A 21,612-nucleotide genomic window follows, 5' to 3' on the forward strand; every position below is an offset into this window, starting at 1 on the left:
GTGGGAGTTGGGACTGCCAAGTGAAAAGCTAGGAGGAGAGTATTCCAGGCAGGAGGAAGAGCTTATGCAAAGGTCCTGAGGTGGAAGAGAGCAGAATTGGATCTCGCATGGCTGGAGGGTAGCAAAAAGGAAGAGAATGACCAAAAATGAGTTTGGAGGGAACCCAGATCATCCAGGGCTCTGGAGGCCAGGTGGATGAATTGGATTTTATTTTGGGACCAATGGGAACAGATAAAAATAAATGCAGAAATGGCATCATCCAGCTTGCATTTTCAGAAGACACTCTGACAGCAAGGTAGTGCTTGATTCCCACTGAACATCTGGGTCTAGGGGTGGTTTGGTGGGAAGTGACATCGCTGAGGTCAAAGCCCCATGTTCTCAAATCTGCTCAGGCAGAGAACAGCCAAGAGAGGAAGCTCTTTGGTGCCCCAGTCCCAGTGGAAAGGCACGGAGGTCTTTGCAGAGGCTCTGTGTTGGGCTGTAAGGTCTCCCTGCCCTTTAGCTGAGGTATTTCTCCTTAAGTCTCTGTTTAGAAAGCATTTAGCTTCTAGGCATCTTCCTTCTCTACTTCCTTCAACCTGGGTTTTCTACCTTTTCCTCTATGTTTCCTAATTCCTATAATTGCTCCTTTACCTGTCTTCTCTCACCAAGCTCCATGAGGAAGAGACCAAATCTGAACTGTTCACTAAGATTTATTCTTTTTTTTTTTTTTTTTTTTTTTAATGCCACACCTACAGCATACAGACGTTCCCAGGCTAGGGGTCTAATTGGAGCTGCAGCTGCCGGCCTATGCCACAGCCACAGAGATCTGAGTGGCACCTGGGACCTACACTGTAGCTTGCAGCAACACTGGATCCTTAGCCCACTGAAAGAGGGCAGGGATTGAACTCGCATCCTCATGGATCCCAGTCGGGTTCATTACAGCCGAGTCACAATGGGAACTCCACTGTTGTGGATCAGCTGTAATGCTCATTTTCAATGCTTGGCACACAGTAGGTCCTTGGTAACTACTTGCTGAAGTGTGTGTGTATGTGGGTACACGCATGTGTGCGTGTGTTCAGGCATCTAGGAGGGTACGAGGATCCAAAATAAGCAAAAACTGCAATGGAGAGTATTTTTCGTTCAATTTCCCCCAGGTCTTTGAAGCATTTCTACAGCTTCAGAGGGAAGAAATAATCACGTGATACTGCTGAACCATAAAAGGGGCCCATCCCTCTCCGTCTCCCTTTTCCAAAACTCAATTAAACATTATGCTTGAAATCCTATCAGCTTTCCTTTTTGTCGACCTGGTTGAAGTTTTCTTGAGGAAACAATGGCAGACAACGAGCGTGAGGCCAGGAAATGGGATTTTTACCCAGGCGGAGGTCAGCCTCCTAGAAGTCTGTGCCATGCCTCGAGATTGCTCCTCTGCTGTCCCCTGAGATGAAACTCATTTCTGAAAGCAGGCTGCTTCTCTCCAAAACACATCAAAAGACTTCCCTGAGTCAAAGGTATATTTAGCGTGATAGCTGGTTGACACCCGTCTCACATCTTTCCTTCTGTTTCATATCACAGGGGCTTTTGGCACTCCTGGCTGCTCTTGATGGAGAACTCTCTGATAATAGATGTGTGTGGGAGAATCTCTGAACCACATAAAACACTGTTCTTTTCCCTACATTTCAGGCCAATTACTATCATTGCTCTATCACGATGTCTGCCCAACCATTAGACCGATTACCTTTGACTTTCTCTGAGCTCCAGTCCAGACAAGGGAAATCCTCTGAGGAGAACTGCTGCTCCCAGCTCCGACAGGGGAGTGGGGGTAATGGCCTGGGGAAAGGGTCTTTCACTACCACAGTCTGTGTCCATGCGGGAGGGCAGAGCCATCCTTAGATAACATGACCCCAGACAGCTTGTGGTGTGGACGGGGATTTAACGGGCTGGAACCCAAAGCAATCCAGTGGTTAAGAGCACAGGCTCTTGGAGAGTTTGAATCTTGACTCCACGTCTTGCTAGCTGTGTGTGGCCTTGGCCAAGTTGTTTGATTTCTCTGAGTTTGGGCTTCCTCAGCTGGAAAATAGAACACTGGCTGTACTGACCTCCTGTGGTCACTCTGTGAGTTGGCTGAGCCACTTTCCCAAAGGGCCTGTCCAGGGGCTGGCATGTGGTCACCCCTCTATGGATGTGCAGTTGTTATAGTTTTTGTTGGTAACCATTCCACCCAGTCTTTGTAGACTCCAGCTAAGCCAGCTGCTGTGTGTGGGGTATCCTATTATGTGTGTCAAGGCTTTGAGGTTAAAAAATACAAGGCGACAAAAAGAATATCATTTCTCATCATGTTTAAACACAAGGCAATGAAAAGAATATCATTTCTCATCATATTCTTAAATGAAAGGTTGCTTTTTTTAATCTCAATATCTCAAACTAGCTCCAACTATTTTGCCAGTTGCTTTGAGATGTAGTTTTTATCCCTTTACTCCACACCCCCCTGTTGTTAAATAGCCTGATCATGGAAATTTTCCCTTACTGTGCAAGACCTCTCCAGTGACTTTTGTGATACAAAATTTATGCCATTAGTGTGGAGCAGAGGCTGGCAAACTTGTTTTGTCAAGTGACAGGTAGAAAATATTTAGGCTGGAGTTCCTGTTGTGGCTCAATGGTTAGCGAACCTGATTAGCATCCATGAGGATGTGGGTTTGATCCCTGGCCTTGCTCAGTGGGTTAAGGATCTGGTGTAGGTCACACACACAGATCAGATCCTGCATTGCTGTGGCTCTGGTGTAGTCCAGTGGCTATAGCTCTGATTCAATCCCTAGCCTGGGAACCTCCATATGCTGCCTGTGCGGCCCTATGAGACAAAAATAAAAAAAAGAAAAAAGAAAAAAGGAAGAAAAAAAAAGGAAAAAAAAAGAAAATATTTAGGCTTTATGAGCCAAACTGTCTCTGTTGTAATCACTCAACTTTGTTATAGCTGCCACAGACAATGTGTCAACAGATGAACGTGGCTATGGTCCAATAAAACTTTATTTATAAAAACAGGCAGTGGGCCAGACACAGCCCATGAGAACTGGCATGCCAAACACTGCTTTACAGCAAGTAGCTAGCCCTACTAGGGCCAATCCTTTCTTAGCAGTGGGAATAAGCATTAATTTCAATGCAATGGTAAGTACCAAATCCTACATGATTTTGTGTCATTCTTAAGTGGTGGCTGCCACCTGAATTTCGGGTTGGCTTATAGAGTTCTTTCAAGAATCAGGGAACACCTCAGAGAAATCCATGAAACCATTATAAATGTTCTCAACATGCAGTCAACAGGAATACAACTGTATCAGGTGTGCCCTTAAAAAATCATCAGCTCTCATAAGTGACTGCCAACTCATTTCCAGATGCGTCCCATGCATGATGTCATACCATCCCTTGCTTCAGGGACAAGGTCAGCACCTCTCCGTACACCATGCAAATGTAGTTCAGGGTGATGTGTGACTCTCCCACTTAGAATGTGGGAAAGAAAAGATAGTATTTAATCCTGGATCAACCATCTTATCTAGGTTTCTCTAGTGGACCTTGAGATCCATAACTAAATGCTGTTGGGACAATCTGGTGTAGAAAAGCGATCAATAAGGCCCAGAAGCCCATGTCGTGTCCACTGTTTCCACAACCTGGGACCCTGAGGGACTCAGTTTCCTGAAGCTCAGTTTATTCCTCTGTGAAATGGGTCTAACAATCTGCCCTGATTCAGAGAGGTTCTACTCTGGGTCAGTTATTGTCAGTAGTAAGAAAGATGAAAACCTAATGACAAAATAAATGTAGTGAAAATATTTATAGGTGACATGATGGTTAAACTTCTTAGGGTTTACTTGAGAAAAACCGCATGAAATATTCTCAACCAATGGCCCTCTAAGGGGTCTGTATGCACATCTAAAAGGGAAATTTTGGATAAAATTAGCTTTTCCCTCAATAGCTACTAAAAAGTAGTGCTAAAACATGTCCCAAATAACAAATGCTTGATTAAAGCTTTTTGAGATTTACCTACTTGGGAACAAAAATATGATTTATTTCTTATGTTTATATCTTTTTCCTGCTTTATTTTTAAAGTTTTTTTTTAAAGTTTTAATTTCCTTGACTTTTAAGAGAAATTCTGACCTGACATGAACGGTCTTGACTGGCTCTACTACATTTTTAGGGATTTATTCATGTACCTTATTTAATTCTCACAGTAGTCCTGTGAGGTAGGTCCTAATTAGTTCTATTTTACCATGAGGAAACTGAGGCTTGCAAAAGTCCATGATTTGCCTTTGTTGTGTGGCCAGGGCTTAAGCCAGATGGCTGCACCCAAGATCACCACAACTCAATCCTTGGGACTCATAGTGGATCATCCATGATGCATGATAAGCATGCATGTTTTAATCAGAGTTAGTTTTAGGAGGATGATACTCTGAGGCCCAAATTAAGGATGCTGATTGGTCCCTACACAGTAGAACCACCTTGGATGATGTGACTTGATCAGAGAAGCCAGTCCCTTCCATCCTTCCCTTCACGACCTATCACCTCAGAGAGCCCGTACCTACCCAAGACTACAGTGTTGAAGGAAACCATTTCTTTGTCTTTGCCATCATTGTAGAAGGCCAGGTGCCACAGGCCCACGTCCAGGTACTGGACAAACACGGCTTCGTTTTGAACCAGGGTCTGTATGCTCCGGCGTTCCCTGGGCGACTCGACCACGCTCCACTTCTCCTTCCCATCCAGACGCTCCATGAAGTCATACTAGGAAAAGAAGAGAGCGTGTGACACAGGGGTACGGACCTGGTCCTGTGACTAGCAGCTTTCCCTACCACACCTTACTTAACTGAGAGATAACTCTTCTTCTTCTTCTTCTTTTTTTTTAAAGGGCTAAGAGTTTATTCAAGTTTAATAAGCAGACATAATTCTTCATAAACAAAAACAAAACAAGACACATAAAATATACATCTTTTCTAAAGAAACATGTAGTGTCCAGATTGGAGAGAACTTCAGAGATCATTTAACTCATCTCAGCCTCCATGTACTCATGAGCCATAGCTGAGGAGGGATATAGCTTCTTTTTTTAAAATTACTCAATGAGTTTTATTACATTTATAGTTGTACAACAATCATCACAACCCGAGATACTTCTGAGTATAGTTTACCATAAGCTCATTTTATTATATGTAAAACAGGAGTCACAAAAGTTGTAATAACAGTCAACATTTATTATGCTTATTGCTTAGTTTTATGACTACAGGTCACAATCTCTTTTCTGCTTTTATGTTTTTTCCTTCTTTGTGTATGTGGTGAGAGGGTGAGAGAGAGAGAGAGTGAGAGAGAGAGAGAGAGAGAGAGAGAGAGAGAGAGAGAGAGAGAGAGAGAGAGAGAGAGAAAGGTTTTGCTCCAATCCCCAGTGGGGTATTATATAATATACAATATATGCCAAGTATAACTTTCTTTATAACTCCCCAAATTCTGAATTCCAGAATGCATCTGGCTTCCCAAGAATTTCAGGTAAGAAGTATGGAGCTATTTTACCAGATACCACCGACTGATTATTCACTAAGGGAAGGTGATATAGCATAGCTGTTAAGAAAGAGGGCTTAGGAGCCAGACTACCTGGAAGGGAATCTGATATGTACTAGCTTCACCTGTCCTTGCTTCAGTTTTCCCCTTGACAAAACCAAAAATAATAGTACCTATGTAATAGGTAGTTGTGAGAAATAAGATCATATTTATAACAGTGCCTGGCACAGAGCAAACACAAAATACATGTGAGCTATCATCATCATCACCACTAGCATCATCATTTCATCCTTGCAAAACCCCTGTACGATAGGTAATATCTGTATTTTATTTTACAGATGAGAAAACTGAGGCTCAGACAAGTCAAGCAACAGATCAAAAGTCACACAGTTGACTAGGTGAACACGCAAAAATTTAGACCTAGATGTGTTCGGGTACAATGCCCATGCCCTCACAATGCCTAGCCTCCCAACAACCAGCAATTAAATATGAAACTCTTTCAGCGGAAACCAGGCTCAGAACCAGAAGCAATCGGTGGGAGACAGAGTGGTGGGTAAAGGCTATCGGGAATGGGGTGGGGAATGGGAGAGCAAGTGTGATCCGAGGGAGCCTTTCCTAGGGAATGGTGGAATCATGTGGCAAGTGGGAGCCATAGAAGATCCCTGAGCAGGGACTGCCACAATGGGAGGAATGTTTTGAGGCATTCATCTGCAGGAAGCCTCAAAGAGATGCTCTAGAGGAGGGAATGAAAAGAAGCAGGAAGACCAGTTAGGACGCAACTGCAGAAACCCAAGCGTGAGGTGCCGGGATCTTGATTTGGATGCTGATGGAAAAGGAAACAACTTTGCAGTAACATTTCTAGGGAGGAGCAGAAAGGGCTTAACCATGGGCTGGACAGAGAGGATGAAGGCAAAGGCAAAGAGGGCGCCCTCATGTCTTATTTGTCGACAAGAAAATCAATAAGACCCCGGTAGACGTGGACTGATCTTGTGAACTCTTTTCTAAATCATTGCACAGGAAAGTCATTGGCACTGAGACTTCCAGAGAACGTTCGAAGTGTAGGTCTTCAGCAGATAAAAAACATCACTGTGGGATTAAGCTCTCTTTCACCACCTTCCCCACCATAAAAAGGTTTTTATAGGTTACTGACATCAACCGTAACCCCTTTCATGAACTCCACAGAATAAAACTCCAGGAATCTACTAATGTGACTTCCCCATCAGCAGAATTGTCAGTTTTTCCCATCTAAAAGGTGATCATTGAAAAACAAAAGAGTCTATAATCTTAGGTACAAAGGCTTTGCTGTCAGACAGACCTGGGTTTGAATTCTGACTCTGCCATTTGCTACCGTTTGAAGTTAGGCAAATCTTTTATCCTCTTCCTGGTTTGCATACTAGGGAATAATAGCATGCACCTTTCAGGGATGTTAGAAGGATGACATGAGATAATGCTTAGGGCAGCACCTAGGAAGCTAATAATCATTTTATTAAGTACCTCGTAACTGTGAGTCACTTACTTGCAAATTGTAAGGATCGCAGAGGAGAAGCACGTGGTTCTAGTTTTCACATAGAGGGGGCTGGAAAGGGTCATTGCATAGGAAGTGGAAATTTCCACAATCTTTCAGGAAACAAATGTTGGTATTTAGCTTCCCTCTACCCCAGAGCTCATTGGTCGCAGCTGTCTTTATGGGATAAAATAAACGATTTGAAGTGATATGACAAACTGATGCTGCTTTCAGGGACCTTGGTAACCAAAGCATCTGTTCCTTAGCAACCTCATCAAAGTCCAGCTACCCAGACCCCCATCTACAAATTGCTGTCAGCCAGAGAAATGAGTGTAACTTCCCTGGTGCCCACGTGAGAAGGATATACTTCATCTGGGGTCCAGGTTATTACCCCCATGAGGGAAAGTTGGGGGAAGGGGATTACCTATGGGGGGCCATTGCTCACGATTAATTTGGGCATCAGTCATGTCTTGCTGAACTGGCTGACCAGCCCAGGGGCACAGAAATGGCTCTGGACCAGCGGACAGGCTCGCTGTCTAACCAATCAAATTACTCTGGGAAAAGGCATTTGTCATAGGAGAGAGGGGACATGTCTCTTGGCTGGTTCCTCAGAGTCTCTCCACGGAAGCATGGAGGGTACTTTTCACTTAAGGAAGAGCCAGGGGCCCTGGGACACATGCGTGGGATGGGAAACAGGGTCTGATGTGTCCCAATTCTGCATCTCTTCATTGTGCTTTATTTTCTTCAAAGCACTTCTCACCCTCTAAAATGATCTAACTTGTTTTTATGTTCATTATCATTCTACTCAGAAGAACAGCAACTCCAGGAGGGCAGGGATTTCGCCTGCATGGTGGAGGGATTAAGTGTGATGACTTCAGAGCTAGGCTGCCTAGATTAATATCCGAGCCCTGCCGCTTACTTGCGGTGACACTTGCAAAAACTATTTCACTTCTCTGGGCCACAGTCTCCTTATCTTTAAAATGGGCGTAATAAAGATATCAAGGCAGAATCACAATACATCAAAACCCTGCTATAAGGATTAAATGAGTCAAACCACAACCCTGCCAAGGGCTTAGAATAGTACATACTTTTGTATATGGTAAGCATGCCTTAAAAATATCTGCTATCGTGATTATAATCCACTGTTCTATCTAATTCATTTTGAGCAGAGTTTGATCAATAAATATTTGTGGAGTTCCTATTGTGGCTCAGTGGTAACAAATCTGACCAGTATCCATGAGGACATGGGTTCGATCCCTGGCCTTGCTCAGTGGGTTAAGGATCCAGTGTTGCTGTGGGCTGTGGTGTAGATCTCAGATGGGGCTTGGATCTGGTGTTGCTGTGGCTGTGGTGTAGGCCTGCAGCTGTGGCTCCTAGCCTGGGAACTTCCATATGCTGTGGGTGCAGCTCTAAAAAAAAAAAAAAAAAAAAAAAAAAAAGACCAAAAAATGTGTTAAATATCAAATGCATAAAATACAGAATCTGTGAGTTCCACTGAAAGGAAACTAAGCCAGAATGTTCTCAAGCTTTTGTTCCCCAAAATAATCACGTGCCCTCTCTTGTCACGTGTTTTCTTGACCAGGAGAGGGAGGGGCAGAATTACAGGCAGCAAGCCTCAGCCATGCACCATCTAGCAGGATGCGCATACGATGGGACGCTATGGCCCAAGGTATCTGCACATTCACACACATCATCAAGGTTTGACAGCTGACTTTAGGTGGCCACTACGACTTCACCTTTCCAGTTCTCAGTGGGATAATGTTCAATGCATGCTTTCTTCCTCTGGACTTTTTTTGCTCATTCTCTTGTCTTCTCTCTCTCTCTCTCTCTCTCTCTTTTTTTTTTTTTTTTTTTTTTTGGCTTTGTAGGGCTGCACCTGTGGCATATGAAAGTTCCCATGCTAGGGGTCAAGTGGAAGCTACAGCTGCCGGCCTACACCACAGCCACAGATCCAAGCCACATCTGTGACCTATATCACAGCTCATGGCAATGCCAGATCCTTAACTCACTGAGCAAGGCCAGGAATCGAACCCGCATCCTCATGGATCCTAGCCTGGTTCATTAATTGCTGAGCCACAAAGGCAACTCCTGTCTTGTCTTCCTTCCCTTCTCCTTTGCCACTGTTTCTTAGTAGTCACTGCAGTAGAGATGGCTGGTCATGGTCCATATCGAGTCGTGCCCCTTTCCAGCTTCCTTGCCCTTGTGTGGGAACAAGTGATGGTGTCCCGTCAAGGGGCCACGAGCTGTGGGGTGCACTTCACTTCTAGAGCCTGCCAGGCAACGTTCGGTGCCATCCCCTACTTGCTCTCTCTCCTCACCTACCTGCCTCTGGAGACAACCAGAGAACACTTGGAGCCCCAGATGATGGAGCTGCAGGATAGGAATAGCCTTGGTCCTAGATTAGCGTGTGGAGAGAAGCCTGAAAGGCTGACATGAGCAAGCAAGAAACGCTAAATTAGGCCCCTGACACAGAGAAGAGAGTAGTGGTTACCAGAGGGGAAACGGGATTGGCGGGGAGAGAAGGACAAAATGAGTAAAGGGGGTCAACTGTAGGGTGACAGATGGAAGCCAAACTTCCTTTTTTCTTTTCTTTTCATGGCAGCACCTGCAGCATATGGAAGTTCCCAGGCTAGAGGGTGAACTGCAGCTGCCAGCTTAAGCCACAGCCACAGCCACGGCCATGCCAGATCCGAGCTGCATCTGTGATCTATGCCACTGCTTGCAGCAATGCTGGATCCTTAACCCAGTGAGCAAGGCCAGGGATCGAACCCAAATCCTCACGGAGACATCCTCAGGTCCCTAACCCCCCGCGCCACCATGGGAACTCTGGAAATGAAACTTTTGGTGGTGAGCGTGCTACAGTGTACAGAAGCTGAAACACAATGGTGCACACAGGAAAAAAAAAAAAAAAATCAAGCCACTGAACTGTTGAGGCTTATTTGTTATTTCAGCATAGCCTTCGAGATTTCTTGATCTCATGCTTCACTTCCTCTCTGGTTCCCACCCCAAGACTGTTAAGTTCCAGTATATTTTCGATTTCTGGGGGGCAGTGGTAGAGAGTCACTCGGGAAGGAAAGGCAACATCTTTTGTTGGTTCAAAGTCCGCCTATTACGTGTAGGGCATTTATTTATGCCGGTTTGCTGAGGGGTGTCCTAGTTTACACCTCCTGTTCCTCCTTTCGCTCTTGAAAGTACTCTGGTTTGGACCCTGCAGTCACCCTCCTCATAGGTTAACGTATTACAAGCAGCATCACGTAGCTTCATCCATGGCTGCTCTCACTTCAGGAGGGTTGGAGGCTTGAAATACCAGGTGGATCAGGCCAGCCAAATGCAGAGACTGCTTTCCAGGGCAGGGAGAGCAGGAGTGCAGGAAGAAGCTGCTTTGCGTGGAAGCCATCTGGTTCTAGAAAGCCTCTGCTCTCTAGGAATCCTAGACAGCGGTCTGGCCAGCCTGCTTGGCAGCCTGGCTAACATGAGAAGGAGGCCATCTTCCAAAAACTTAGGCTCTGGCCAGAGTTGCTTTCTCAGGCCCCAGCACTGGGGACTGATAACTCAGGCTTAGGACCAGGGACATCTGTTTCCTCAGTGCCAGGACCCCATCTCGATCCATCCTGGATACAGGGCTGCTCAGGGGACCGTGCTGTGCTCAGTTGACTAAGAAGGTTTCTTCATAGCACGTTTTTTCTAAGAGATCTGCAGAAGCCCAGGAAGAGGATTAGGAGGCACGTGACCCAGTCCCGACCAGGGAATATGTGTGCCTGCAGAAGCAAGTCTGTCTCCTAAGGCAGCCCGTCTTTCTAGACCTGGCAATATGGCCACGCAAAGGGTGACCATGCAGTAACCTCAAACAAACATCCTCTCCTGCCACCACCCTTCTTTTTACCTTGGCTTTTAAAGAACAACCCATGTTGGCATGCAGTGTGAGGGCTGTGCCTTTGAGTCATCAGTCATACCCCAAAGTACCATGAAAATGCAACTTTGACGAGTACTCCAGAGACAAAGAAACAAACCACAGCAAATATTGGATGGATCCAATTATCAATCTCTCCCATTTCTTGGCAGAGACAGAGGAAGAATGGTAATTAAGATAACTGAGCGGGTTTCCAGAGGAGCTGGAGGAGAGAACAGAGGGGGCTGTGCCGTTGAGCGGGACCTGTCACTTTCCCAGAAGGGAAAGTGTCCGCAGGCAAGGAGCATGCAGCTGAGAGCTGCTTCTGGAAACCACGCCAACGCACACCTGCCAAAGAGGGCAAGGTTAACGACAGACTCATTGCCCTTCAGGAAGATGTTATTACTGGGTCCAGAACCTGGGAAAAGGTGGGGGGATAACTTTATTGTTATTTGGACTGTCTGCTTGCTGAGGGCCCATGTGGACGGGAGAAGCAGTGAGTGCTGGCATTTCCCACGGAGGGCCTGCCGCCCCCGGCTCTGCGCTGGCTGCGTCCCAGCCTCTGGATATCTGATGTTGATTCTGCCTCAGATGGCAGGGTGTGCTTGGCAGTTGACAGGATTGCAGGGGAGCAGTGTGTGTGAGTACGGGCCACTTGGAGCCACACAACCGCGGAATCTCTGGTGGCAGCCAGTGATGGCTGCCAGAGGTGGGGTCACTCCTGGGGGCCTGCCCATCTCTTTCTGCCTTCAGCCAGGCCCGTGGCAAAGTGTGTGTGGCTGATTCTTCATGAAAGCTCTGCACAACCTTTTTTCTCTACTTCAAAGGGTTGAGCACTCCAGGAAGTAAGGATGTGAGCGGTGGGCTGTGCTCTGGGGGCTGCCTTCCCTCCACGTGGCCCCACTGGTCTTTTTCAGTTTCCACTTGCAGTGTCCAAGTCCCTTCACTAGACGCTGACCGGCCCTGTGTGGGCACTACGAGGCCATGTGTCCACCAGCTGTGAGAATGAGCCCCTGAGCTTCCGGGCAGGAAACAGCACCTGCATTTGTGGACTGTAACAATCATAGAGCTGGGCTCCACAAGTGAGGATCAAACTGCTCAAAGACTGTTCCTTAAGGTAAGAGTGGACAGGGGTATGGAGATGACTTCTGCACGGGTGCAAGTGCTTTTTTTTTTTTGTCTTTTTGCCTTTTCTTGAGCCGCTCCCACAGCATATGGAGGTTCCCAGGCTAGGGGTCTAATTGGAGCTATAGCCACCGGCCTACGCCAGAGCCACAGCAATGCAGGAGCCGAGCTTCATCTGTGACCTACACCACAGCTCACGGCAACGCCAGATCCTTAACCCACTGAGCAAGGCCAGGGATCGAGCCCTCAACATCATGGTTCCTAGTCGGATTTGTTAACCACTGTGCCATGACGGGAACTCCCGCAGGTGCAATTCCTGATTCTTACATCATACAACCTCTTGCAGCAGTGGAACGTGTAATCGTCACAAATAAATAAATACTTATTTGTTTCTCTAGGCACTTGCTATATGCCAGGCATAATATCGAAAGCTGATATGTGTTATTTCATTTCATCCTTATCCCCATTTCTCAGGAGAGAACAAAGGCTGCTGAAGAGGTTAAGTAACATACCCAGGGCTGTTGACTGTGGTTGGTGGCCAAGCAAGGACTTGAACTTGAATGTGCATGAGTCTTAACTGTGGGAGGTCACCTGAAGTTTTCCACGAACCTGGCTGGATCTGCCAGCATACCTGGTGGTTGGCCTGGTTTATAAGTTTCCTAAAGATGCCAGTTGAGCAGAGAAATGGGAGGAAGGCAGAATCCAGCAGGCATGGGGGTGGGTACCTGAGGACAGGGAGATGTCCTACCGGAAAAGATGAAAAATGATGCCAAGAAAGGTCTGGATGGCTTTGATGGGTGCTGGTCGTACCTGGCCCATATCTCCTCTTGCCCAACTCCAGACTTATCTCTCCCTGTAGTCCAGACAGGCTGCTCTTTTCTCTGTTCCTGGAACATGCCAGGGTCATGCCAGCCTCAGGGCCTTTGCATGAGCTCTTCCCTCTGCCCCACCTGCTCCCCCTCCTGATCTTACAGCTGCCTACTTCCTGTCCTTCACGCCTGCCTAACCATCACGACCTTGAAAGGGCATTCCTAACTACCCATTATAAAACACTGCTATGCCTTCTCCTTTTCCGTCCTGAGCAAAAACTCATCACTCTTTGAAAAAACCTTGTGATTTATGTACTAATTTAGAGGTCTTCTCACTACTCTTGGACTCAACTTTCTTAAGACTGGAAGGCATTATAATATCCATAAATGCAACATAACCTTTAAAAACTGTGAATCACTTCACATATTGTACACCTGAAACTTATATAATATTGTAAATCAACTTCGCCTTGATAAAATAAACAGACAAATAAATGTTAACCAGCTTTGAGTCCAGGAAAGAAAAAGAGTGTCTGTTTTACCCTCACACAGTATCCCTAGTGCCTAGAGCAGTGCCTGGTGCATAGCAGGTACTCAGCAAAGATCTTGACTGAATGAATGAAAACTTTCAGGCCCAAAGGACATAGTACCCAGAGAGACATGTGCACCACCAGCCCAGTGGAGTTGGTGATGTGATGGCCCAAAGGACATAACCTCTTTTGGACAAATTCTTAGGAAATTGTAGTAAGGCCTGTGCAATTCTCCTGATATTTGTTTGCTAACTTCTCAGATGGTATGAGGGGTAACATTTAACGTGGCTGGGCACTTCTCTAAGTGATTGGCATGTACTATCTCATTTAATGCTTATAATAGCCCTACTGAATACAAATCATTTTTCCCACTTTCCATATGAGGACACTGAGGCCCAGAGAGGTGACATAACTTGCTTGAATTGTTAAGTGAGCAGTCCTGAATCCGCATCCCAGGCCACTCAGTATGCCAGGCTGAGCAGGCAGCCAGAACCTGGCATTGGGTCAGCTGTGCCCACTGTGGGGAGATCAAAGTGTTATTCTCCTGTCCCTGGGAAGGAGAATCTATGCTGATGACAGAACGGGGCTCCTAAAGTGGTCTGTAGAACTATAAATAGAATTTCACTCAGGATTCAACTTGCTTTCCACGTCTTTGGCCGAGAGCATCTCTTCCTTCTCGTGAGGCTATGTTGGTAAGACAAAGACTGGGGGGCTGGGATTCAGGGCAACCAAGCCCATCTGTCATGAGCTAGAGCAATTTTACTAATCTCATTGGGGGAAAAATATCTTTAACAAACTGCTGAGAGCAGAAAGCAAGAAACCCAAGAACTTGTGTGCAGGTGGGGCTTTTCTGGAAGAGACAAAGGATGGCTTTGGTGTTGTTGTTGTTATTGGAAACAGGGAGGAAGCTAGAGAGAGGTCAAGAGAGGGGAGGAGAGAGTGGCAAGATGTCAGGAACCACCAGGGCCACAACGTGGGCCCCTCCTGTGACTCCCTCCCCGAATCCAAATCCAAAACATAAAGAGAAACAACTAAGGAGAAGGGTTAGGAGGCTGGATGTGACCAAATTTCCCGTGGCAACCAGTCCAGAGAGTGCAGGCACCGTCGCTGGACATCACAGGGCAGGAGAGGGGCGGTCAAAAGATACAAGAGGGACAAGCCACCGGGACTCAGAAACTGTGGGCTGGAAGACAGGGTGCAGACACACTTAGCACCAAGCAGGGAGCCCCAGCCAACCTCTGGCTTTCCTGGAAAAGCCTAAAGGCCTCTAGATTGGCTTCATAGGAAAGAAAGATCTGAGGCACAGATGGCAAGCCTGGGTCTTACTTGGGGCTCGTATGACAAGGGGATGAATGTATACCTATTTGTCAATCAACAAACATAGAGCGCCTACTCTGTGCCTGGCCCTGCTCTGGCCCTGGGGATACAGCAGTGACTCATATGGACAAAGGTCCTGCCCTCCAGTAACTGACGTGGCCACGAGGGAGCAGACCCTCAGGGAAGCATGAGGGCTGTGAATAAAACAGAGCAAACCAAAGACAACCCAAATGCCCATCCACGAGGGAATGGACAAGCTGATGACAGCATATCTGTACAACCAGAGTCCGCTCAGTAGTACGAGGAATGAGCCGCGGATACATACAACCACATTACAATAGAAATTAAAATGTCACCATAATTTCACTGACATTATGCTGAGTGAGAGGCCAGACACCCGGAGCACAGGATGGCCTGTCTATGAAACCCTAGGAAAGACAAGTCTTCCTAGTGACAGAAAGTGGAGCCTCGAGGTGAGGGGGTAGGGGTGGGAGGGGGACTGGGATGAGGCCGGCAGGGGGCCCAGGGGACCTCTGAGGGGTGGTGACAGGCACTATCGTGACTGTGATGATGAGCCTTCAGACAGATACGGTTCTCCCATTGGAGGAATCAAACTGTAGACACAAAATGTATGCCTCGGCTGGCTGGTAAATTATAGCTAAATTAAGTTAAGCCAAAGAAAGCAGAGTACGGGGATAGAGTACAAAGGGATATCCAGTTTTAGATCCCCTGTCAGGAAAGGGCTCACAGAAGGTATGGAGTTTGGAGAGAGGCCTGACCAAGGTCAGGAAGGAACATTCCGGAAAGAGGGAATGGCGTGTGCAAAAGCTATGAGGCAGAGGGAGCCTGGTGGGACTAGGGGATGGCAGGTGGGCCAGGGCAGTGAGGGAGAGACTGCTGGTCAGTGGTCTGTAGAGGGGAGCGGCAGGCCACGAGGAGGGTGGACCCACTGTGGACCAGCACTGCTGTCACTGCCGGAGACACAGCAGGGTGCCCAAGAGTCTGCCCTCAGAGAGCTGGCCTTCTAGAACAGCTTCAGACTTTCCCTTCAGGGCAATGGGAGGCCAATGGAAAGTTGGCAGAGATGAACGCTCTGAGGAAGGGTTATAGAAGATGAGACCACACCGTCTTTTGTAAGAAGCAGAGTGCTTCTCACCACGGGTGTTTACCACGTGTCTGGTTCCTACGACGGCCTCTGGGCTTGGTAGGGTCTTTGGGGGTTTGCTGGTTGAAGAAATGCAGATTATGGGTTCTGCCAACCCCTCACCCCCTTCTCCCAGCCTCCTTACTCAGCCTAACAGTGTGGTTTTTCATGTTTCAAAGGAGTTCTGGTTTGAATGTCTGGAATGGGATGGGGGTGATGTAGGGGGGATGAAAAATGAATGGGAAAGGATCAGTTGTTACTGCAAAGAATAAGTTAGCATCCTCATGACTACTGCAGTGAGATCCCAGCTTCCCACCTTCTCAGGGGTGTTTCAGAGAGGGAGTCCCACGAGAAACAGGGATAAAGCATAAGCCACAAGGCCAGACCAGGGCAAGGCAGGGACAGTGCCTTTCCTGGTAGGTGGCCCTTCCAGGGGATTGTTAGAAGGGCTTAATGACAGTGCCCTCTGGCCACACGTGGGCCAGATCTTTCCTGTCCACTGCCACAGCCCCCTGACACACAGCACATCATAGGCACTCAATAAATGTTGCTGGAGTCTAAGGGGTCAGCTGCCTCTGGCAGAATGATGTATTTATCTGAAGACAGGGTCACCTCGGGAGACTGTTAACCCTCTCACACAATTTTTTTTTCCTTCTCCTTGCTTTTTAGGCTGTGTGTGTGGCATATGGAAGTTCCCAGGCCAAGGGTCAAATCAGAGCTATAGCTGTCGGTCTACACCCACAGCCACAGCCACGCCAGATCCCGAGTCTCATCTGCAACCTACACAACAGCTCATGGCCACACCGCATCCTTAACCCACTGATCGAGGACAGGGATCAAACCCACATGCTCATGGATACTAGTTGGGCTCGTTACTGCTGAGCCACAACGGGAACTCGCTCACACAAAATTTTGAGATTCAGGAGTAACACGTGAAAACCAGAAGTCCTGACCTCCTATTTTCAAGACTTCCCCTCAGGACTTAAAAGCGTGTGTTCCCAGTTACAAGGGTAATTCATAGCTTTGTGCTGTCTGAGCATTTTTCCTTTGATTTAACATGGATTCCTAGCTGGGGCTGTGTACACGAATGTAAATCTGTGACAACTCCACCCAGGGTCATAGCCACTAAACCTCCAGAGGGGCCATGCGCCTTGCTCACTCCTGGCCTTGTAAGAACCGGTTCTGAAAGGAAAAGCCATGTCCTCGTGGGTGACTGACAGTGAAAGAAAAACCGTTTCAAAGAAGAGGTCGGTCGTTTTGTGCAGCTTCGAGGCAGCCCACACACCGAGGGAGAGCTTCACCGCTCTGGGCTTGGGATCGCCTTCCCCTCTCTCCTCTCTCTTTACCTGGCTAACCTGCCTTCTGAGAGTCAGTTCCGCTCTCATAAATAAGTGAAGCCAGTCAGAGAGAGATGAATATCACATGATATGACTTACAGGTGGAAACTAAAAAAAAAAAAAAAAAAAAAAAAAAAATACAAATAAACTCATTTACAAAACAGAGACAGACTCACAGACTTGGAAAACAAGCTTATGGTTACCAAAGGGGACAGGTGCGGTGGTGGGCGGGGATGGACTGGGGGTTTGAGACTGGCATGTGCACACTGTGGTATAGGGAATGACTGGCCAACTGGGAGCTGCTGTGCAGCACAGGGAACTCTACTCAATAGTCTATGATCATCTATATAGGAAAAGAATCTGATAAAGGATGGATATGTGTATATGTATAATGGATTCACTTTGCTGTACAGCAGAAATTACCACAGCACCATAAATCAAATACACATCAATAACATTTTTAAAAACAGGAAAAAAAAAAAGTCAATTCGAGTAGCATTTCCTTTAGGAAGCTGCCCTAAAATCTTGCACAGGTTAGAATCGGTGGCCTGTTTTTCTGTTCTTCAAAACCCCTGTACTCGACTTTTTAGGAATAATAATAGCTAACATTTAATTAGTTTAAAATATAAGGGACAGGAACAAACTCCATAAATGATGCATGACAGTGACTTGAAAGAAGGTACAAGAGAAGCCTGCGTAGGATGCACGCCGTCTACCCCTCTGCCAGAGCGTGGAGAGCTGGGCTTGGGCTGGACACGGCTGGGTGTGCTGTGCCCTGGGTCCCAGGAGAGGCACCTTGAGCCCCTGCCACCTCATATACTGATAAAGGGATCGAGATGAGATAGGAATCACTTGAGCAGGTTGGAAGACCCTGATCTTTGCAATCCGGATTAGAGTCTTAAGGAGAACCAGGGACAACTCAGTTTGCATACCAGCACTGATTTCTGCCAGAGGACCTGCCATTCTCCCTGTAAAGACCCCTGGTTGCTAGGTTACCTGTGAGAGAGCTGTAAAGGTTGTAGACCAATCCACTTGATTGATTGATCTCCATGGGGTGCTTACTATTTCCTATGCATTATCTCATTTATTCTCACCACAACCTAAGGAAGGAGAGCCCTCATTTTACGGATGGTGAAACTGCATCTAGAAAGTCCACAAACCTCCAGCTAGCACAGAGCCGAGATAAGATTCAAACCCAGAGCCTCGTTGATTCTGGAATCCCCGGAACATCAGTTCTCATCTTTCCCACGGTACTTATCTCACAGCCCTCCCAACAGGACTCTGCCATTGCTCCTTAACTTGTCAGGTCCCCATCTTTTTCAGTGCCTTTCATCTGCATCCTCAGAAAAGACGTTCAGTGAATATCTGCTGAGTGTATGGATGGATTGATTTCACATCTCATCTTCCCATAAGGTTATGCCCTCATCATGGTGCCGTTTTGAGCCAACCCAGGAGAAAGGTGGAAGGTACTGCTCTGAAGACCAAGGAAGTCGCAGTGTAGGGGTCAAGTTCCTTGAAACTGAGACACATCTTAAGGCTCTTCCAGGTTGGGCCAGAGTGCTACCACCAGGTCAGAAGAATGGAGGTTTTACTTCTCAGTGCCTTGCTGATGTGACTTCTTATTTACTGCACATTCCCATCTAATTGTCCTTAGCCAGTGGTTTATCAAAAATGTCACATTTGGCTCCTTGTCCTCCCAGGATCAATAGGAGGGTCTTATGTGGTCTGCTTGTGAAAATAAATCAAATATATCAGTGAGGAGAGGGAGTAAACTGGGAACGTGTCCAGGTACCAAATGACTTCCCGAGCACTAGAGAGGACCAGAATCATGGGCACAGCAGCTCTGCTCAAGGCTGGGCCTGGACCTTTCAGCAGGCAGTGCTGTGACCTTGTGAAGTTACTTCAGCTCTCCGAGTCTCTAAGCCCTAAGATGGGGACAGTAAAATGTCCTACCCCTGAGGGTCACTGTGAGTCCAGCTGAGCTTATAGTAAGCATTTGGTCAATGTCAGCTCCTCTTACAGCTATTGCTACTGTTACAAAAGTTGTAACACTTTACTGTACAGCAGAAATTGACAGAACATTGTAAATCAACTATAATAGAAAAAATAAAAATCTCGGAAAAAAGTTGGATCCATTATAACTCCTTTATGCTAGCAATTCCCTCTTAAGAATTCATCATAAGCCAAGGGGACAGGTGGGGGTGGGGAAGGATAGACTGGGGGTTTGGGACTGGCATATGCACACTGAGGTATATGCAATGATTGGTTAACGGGGACCTGCTGTATAGCATGGGGACCTCTACCCAGTATTTTGTGATCATTTATGTGGGAAAAGAATCTGAAAGAGAATGTGTACATATATAACTGGCTCATTTTGTTGTTCAGCAGAAATGATCTCAACCTTGTAAATCAACTATACTTTAATAAAACTTTAAAATAAAAGGATTCATAATAATAAAATTATTAAAGACTAAGTGAACATATTCTGGCAAGGATGTTTACTGTAGAATGACTGTAATATTTAAAAAGGGAGCTTGATTAAAAAATTTTAATCTATAGAAGGAACTATTTTTGAGGCATTTAAAATGAGCTTCTGGAAGAATATTCAGATTTAGAAAGATGCTCCCTACCTATCATTATGCAAAGAATCAGGGTAAAACGCTATGTGTGGTATGTATGATCTTATATTTGTAAAAATGAGTACTATATGTGAACAGAAAAGATACTAAAAATGTTAAATTTTTTTGTTTTGCCTATCATCATCATATATTGCTTTTATAATGAGAAAACCACAAATAAAATGTATCTTTTAATAAAACGACTGACATTTATTTAGTTTATCTGGGGGCTGGTGGGGTTTGCTGTACGGATGCTTTGAAAAGCATGATAGTAGTTCATGCCATTTTTTTGTGTGTGTCACCACAGTTCTAAGTGCTTTATAAAGATGATCTCATTTACATCTCACAACAATGCTATGAACTGTAATATTATTTTCTCCATCTGACAGATGAAGTAACCAAGGCATGGAGAGGCTGAGGGACTTGCCCAAGGTCATACAGCTTGGAAATACTGGAGCTTGAAGTTCAAGATCAGTCACTCAGGACTGGTCCACATCCTTATGTCCATACTCATCTGGAACAGCTGCATAGGTATTCCACAGAATGCTTATTTAAACTTTATTTTGGTATTTATATATTTTTAAAATTATATTTAAATACCCACACTGACTTGATATATACAATAGGATCTGGTTATCTGAGGTATTTGGAATGCATAAAAGGCCACTTAACATGGATGCCCTTAACAAATGGGAAAACAAATGATCAGGAGTTGACCATGAAAAATAAAACTAATTATGACAGTATGTTTTAGCTCATATTTAGGAATAGTCAGGTTATATTCGCAACTAACTCTAATGGCTAGAGTGAACATTAAGCTCTCATATGTGCACAGACATGTGACACCAAATATTTCAGGCTCTCTGCTTCATTGATTACAAAATGCATCCTGTTTTCAGAGTTGTCAAAGATGAACACTATGTGCATTTTAGAATTGATGAAATAACTTGAGAACAACGCAGCATCACTGCAGCTTGATTGGCCCAACACAATCAAAAGGGACATTTCTGTAAACATGTTGGATGTCTTCATCATATTTTCCAGGACCTCTCTTTACATTATTATAACCACCCTCTTGGAAGTGCTGATCTTGTCACTTTCCCTGTCTCTTCCCTCTGCCACAGCATTGAGCTGTGCTACCTCGGCCAGATCTGCATCTGCCCACACTCCCCCTTCTCCCCAGCACTCAGAAACAGATCTTTAGCATCACTTGCATTGACTTAGTGAAACTCTTGTCTTGGGCTTTAGTTGTATTTTTACTCTGTCAACCATCATGTGTACACTGTAGTGCAGATGCTCCTGGAAATGACTGCCCACAGAGAGTAGAAAAAAGAGGTACCTGCCTGCTGTGTCCAGTGCATACAGCTTTGTGACTCTAACTCTGGCTCAGTTCTTTCATGTGCAAAATGGGACTGCTCCTAATAGTGCCTACCTTACAGAGCTGTTATGAGGATAAAATGATTCATATGAAATGGTCCTTGGTACAGTGTAGCTCTCAAATAATGTTGAGTATTATTATGATAACTAGTATTAAATGAGGAGGGAGCTCTGAGTCAAGAACATTTTCGTAAGACATCAGATGATTGATGGTTATTTTTGTCTTGTAACAACTTTTACTTCCCAACTTTTGTATCCTTACTGAGAGGGGCTTCAACTAACATATTAAAAGCCATTAACTTTTATGATGGTCTTGAAATAAAAGCTTTTTCTAATATCAATGAATATAGAGTTGAACTTCTCTTACTCCATCACTTATTAAGAAGCTTAAAGATCTGCACTCACTGGGCTTTCTTTGAATTCATCTGATGTGTGTCTGTTCAGATAAAGTAGA

The 21,612-nt window shown here is 45.7% G+C and overlaps 1 protein-coding gene across 50 annotated transcripts in view; it reads right to left on the reverse strand.

Moving 5' to 3' along the window:
* TENM2 (teneurin transmembrane protein 2) overlaps positions 1-21,612 on the reverse strand; it is a 1,290,011-nt gene that overhangs the window by 192,327 nt on the left and 1,076,072 nt on the right. For all 50 annotated transcript variants that reach the window (XM_085001825.1, XM_085001822.1, XM_085001814.1 and 47 more), the window contains one exon: positions 4,548-4,743. In XM_085001825.1, the coding sequence (XP_084857951.1) occupies positions 4,548-4,743 (196 nt within the window). The remainder of the gene's footprint in view (positions 1-4,547; positions 4,744-21,612) is intronic.

The sequence above is a fragment of the Sus scrofa genome, chromosome 16 (assembly GCF_054392235.1).
Source record: "Sus scrofa isolate SSC_HxYL_T2T_F1_AM1 chromosome 16, Sscrofa_HxYL_maternal_Yorkshire_Landrace_v2.0, whole genome shotgun sequence".
Taxonomy (NCBI): Eukaryota; Metazoa; Chordata; class Mammalia; order Artiodactyla; family Suidae; genus Sus; species Sus scrofa.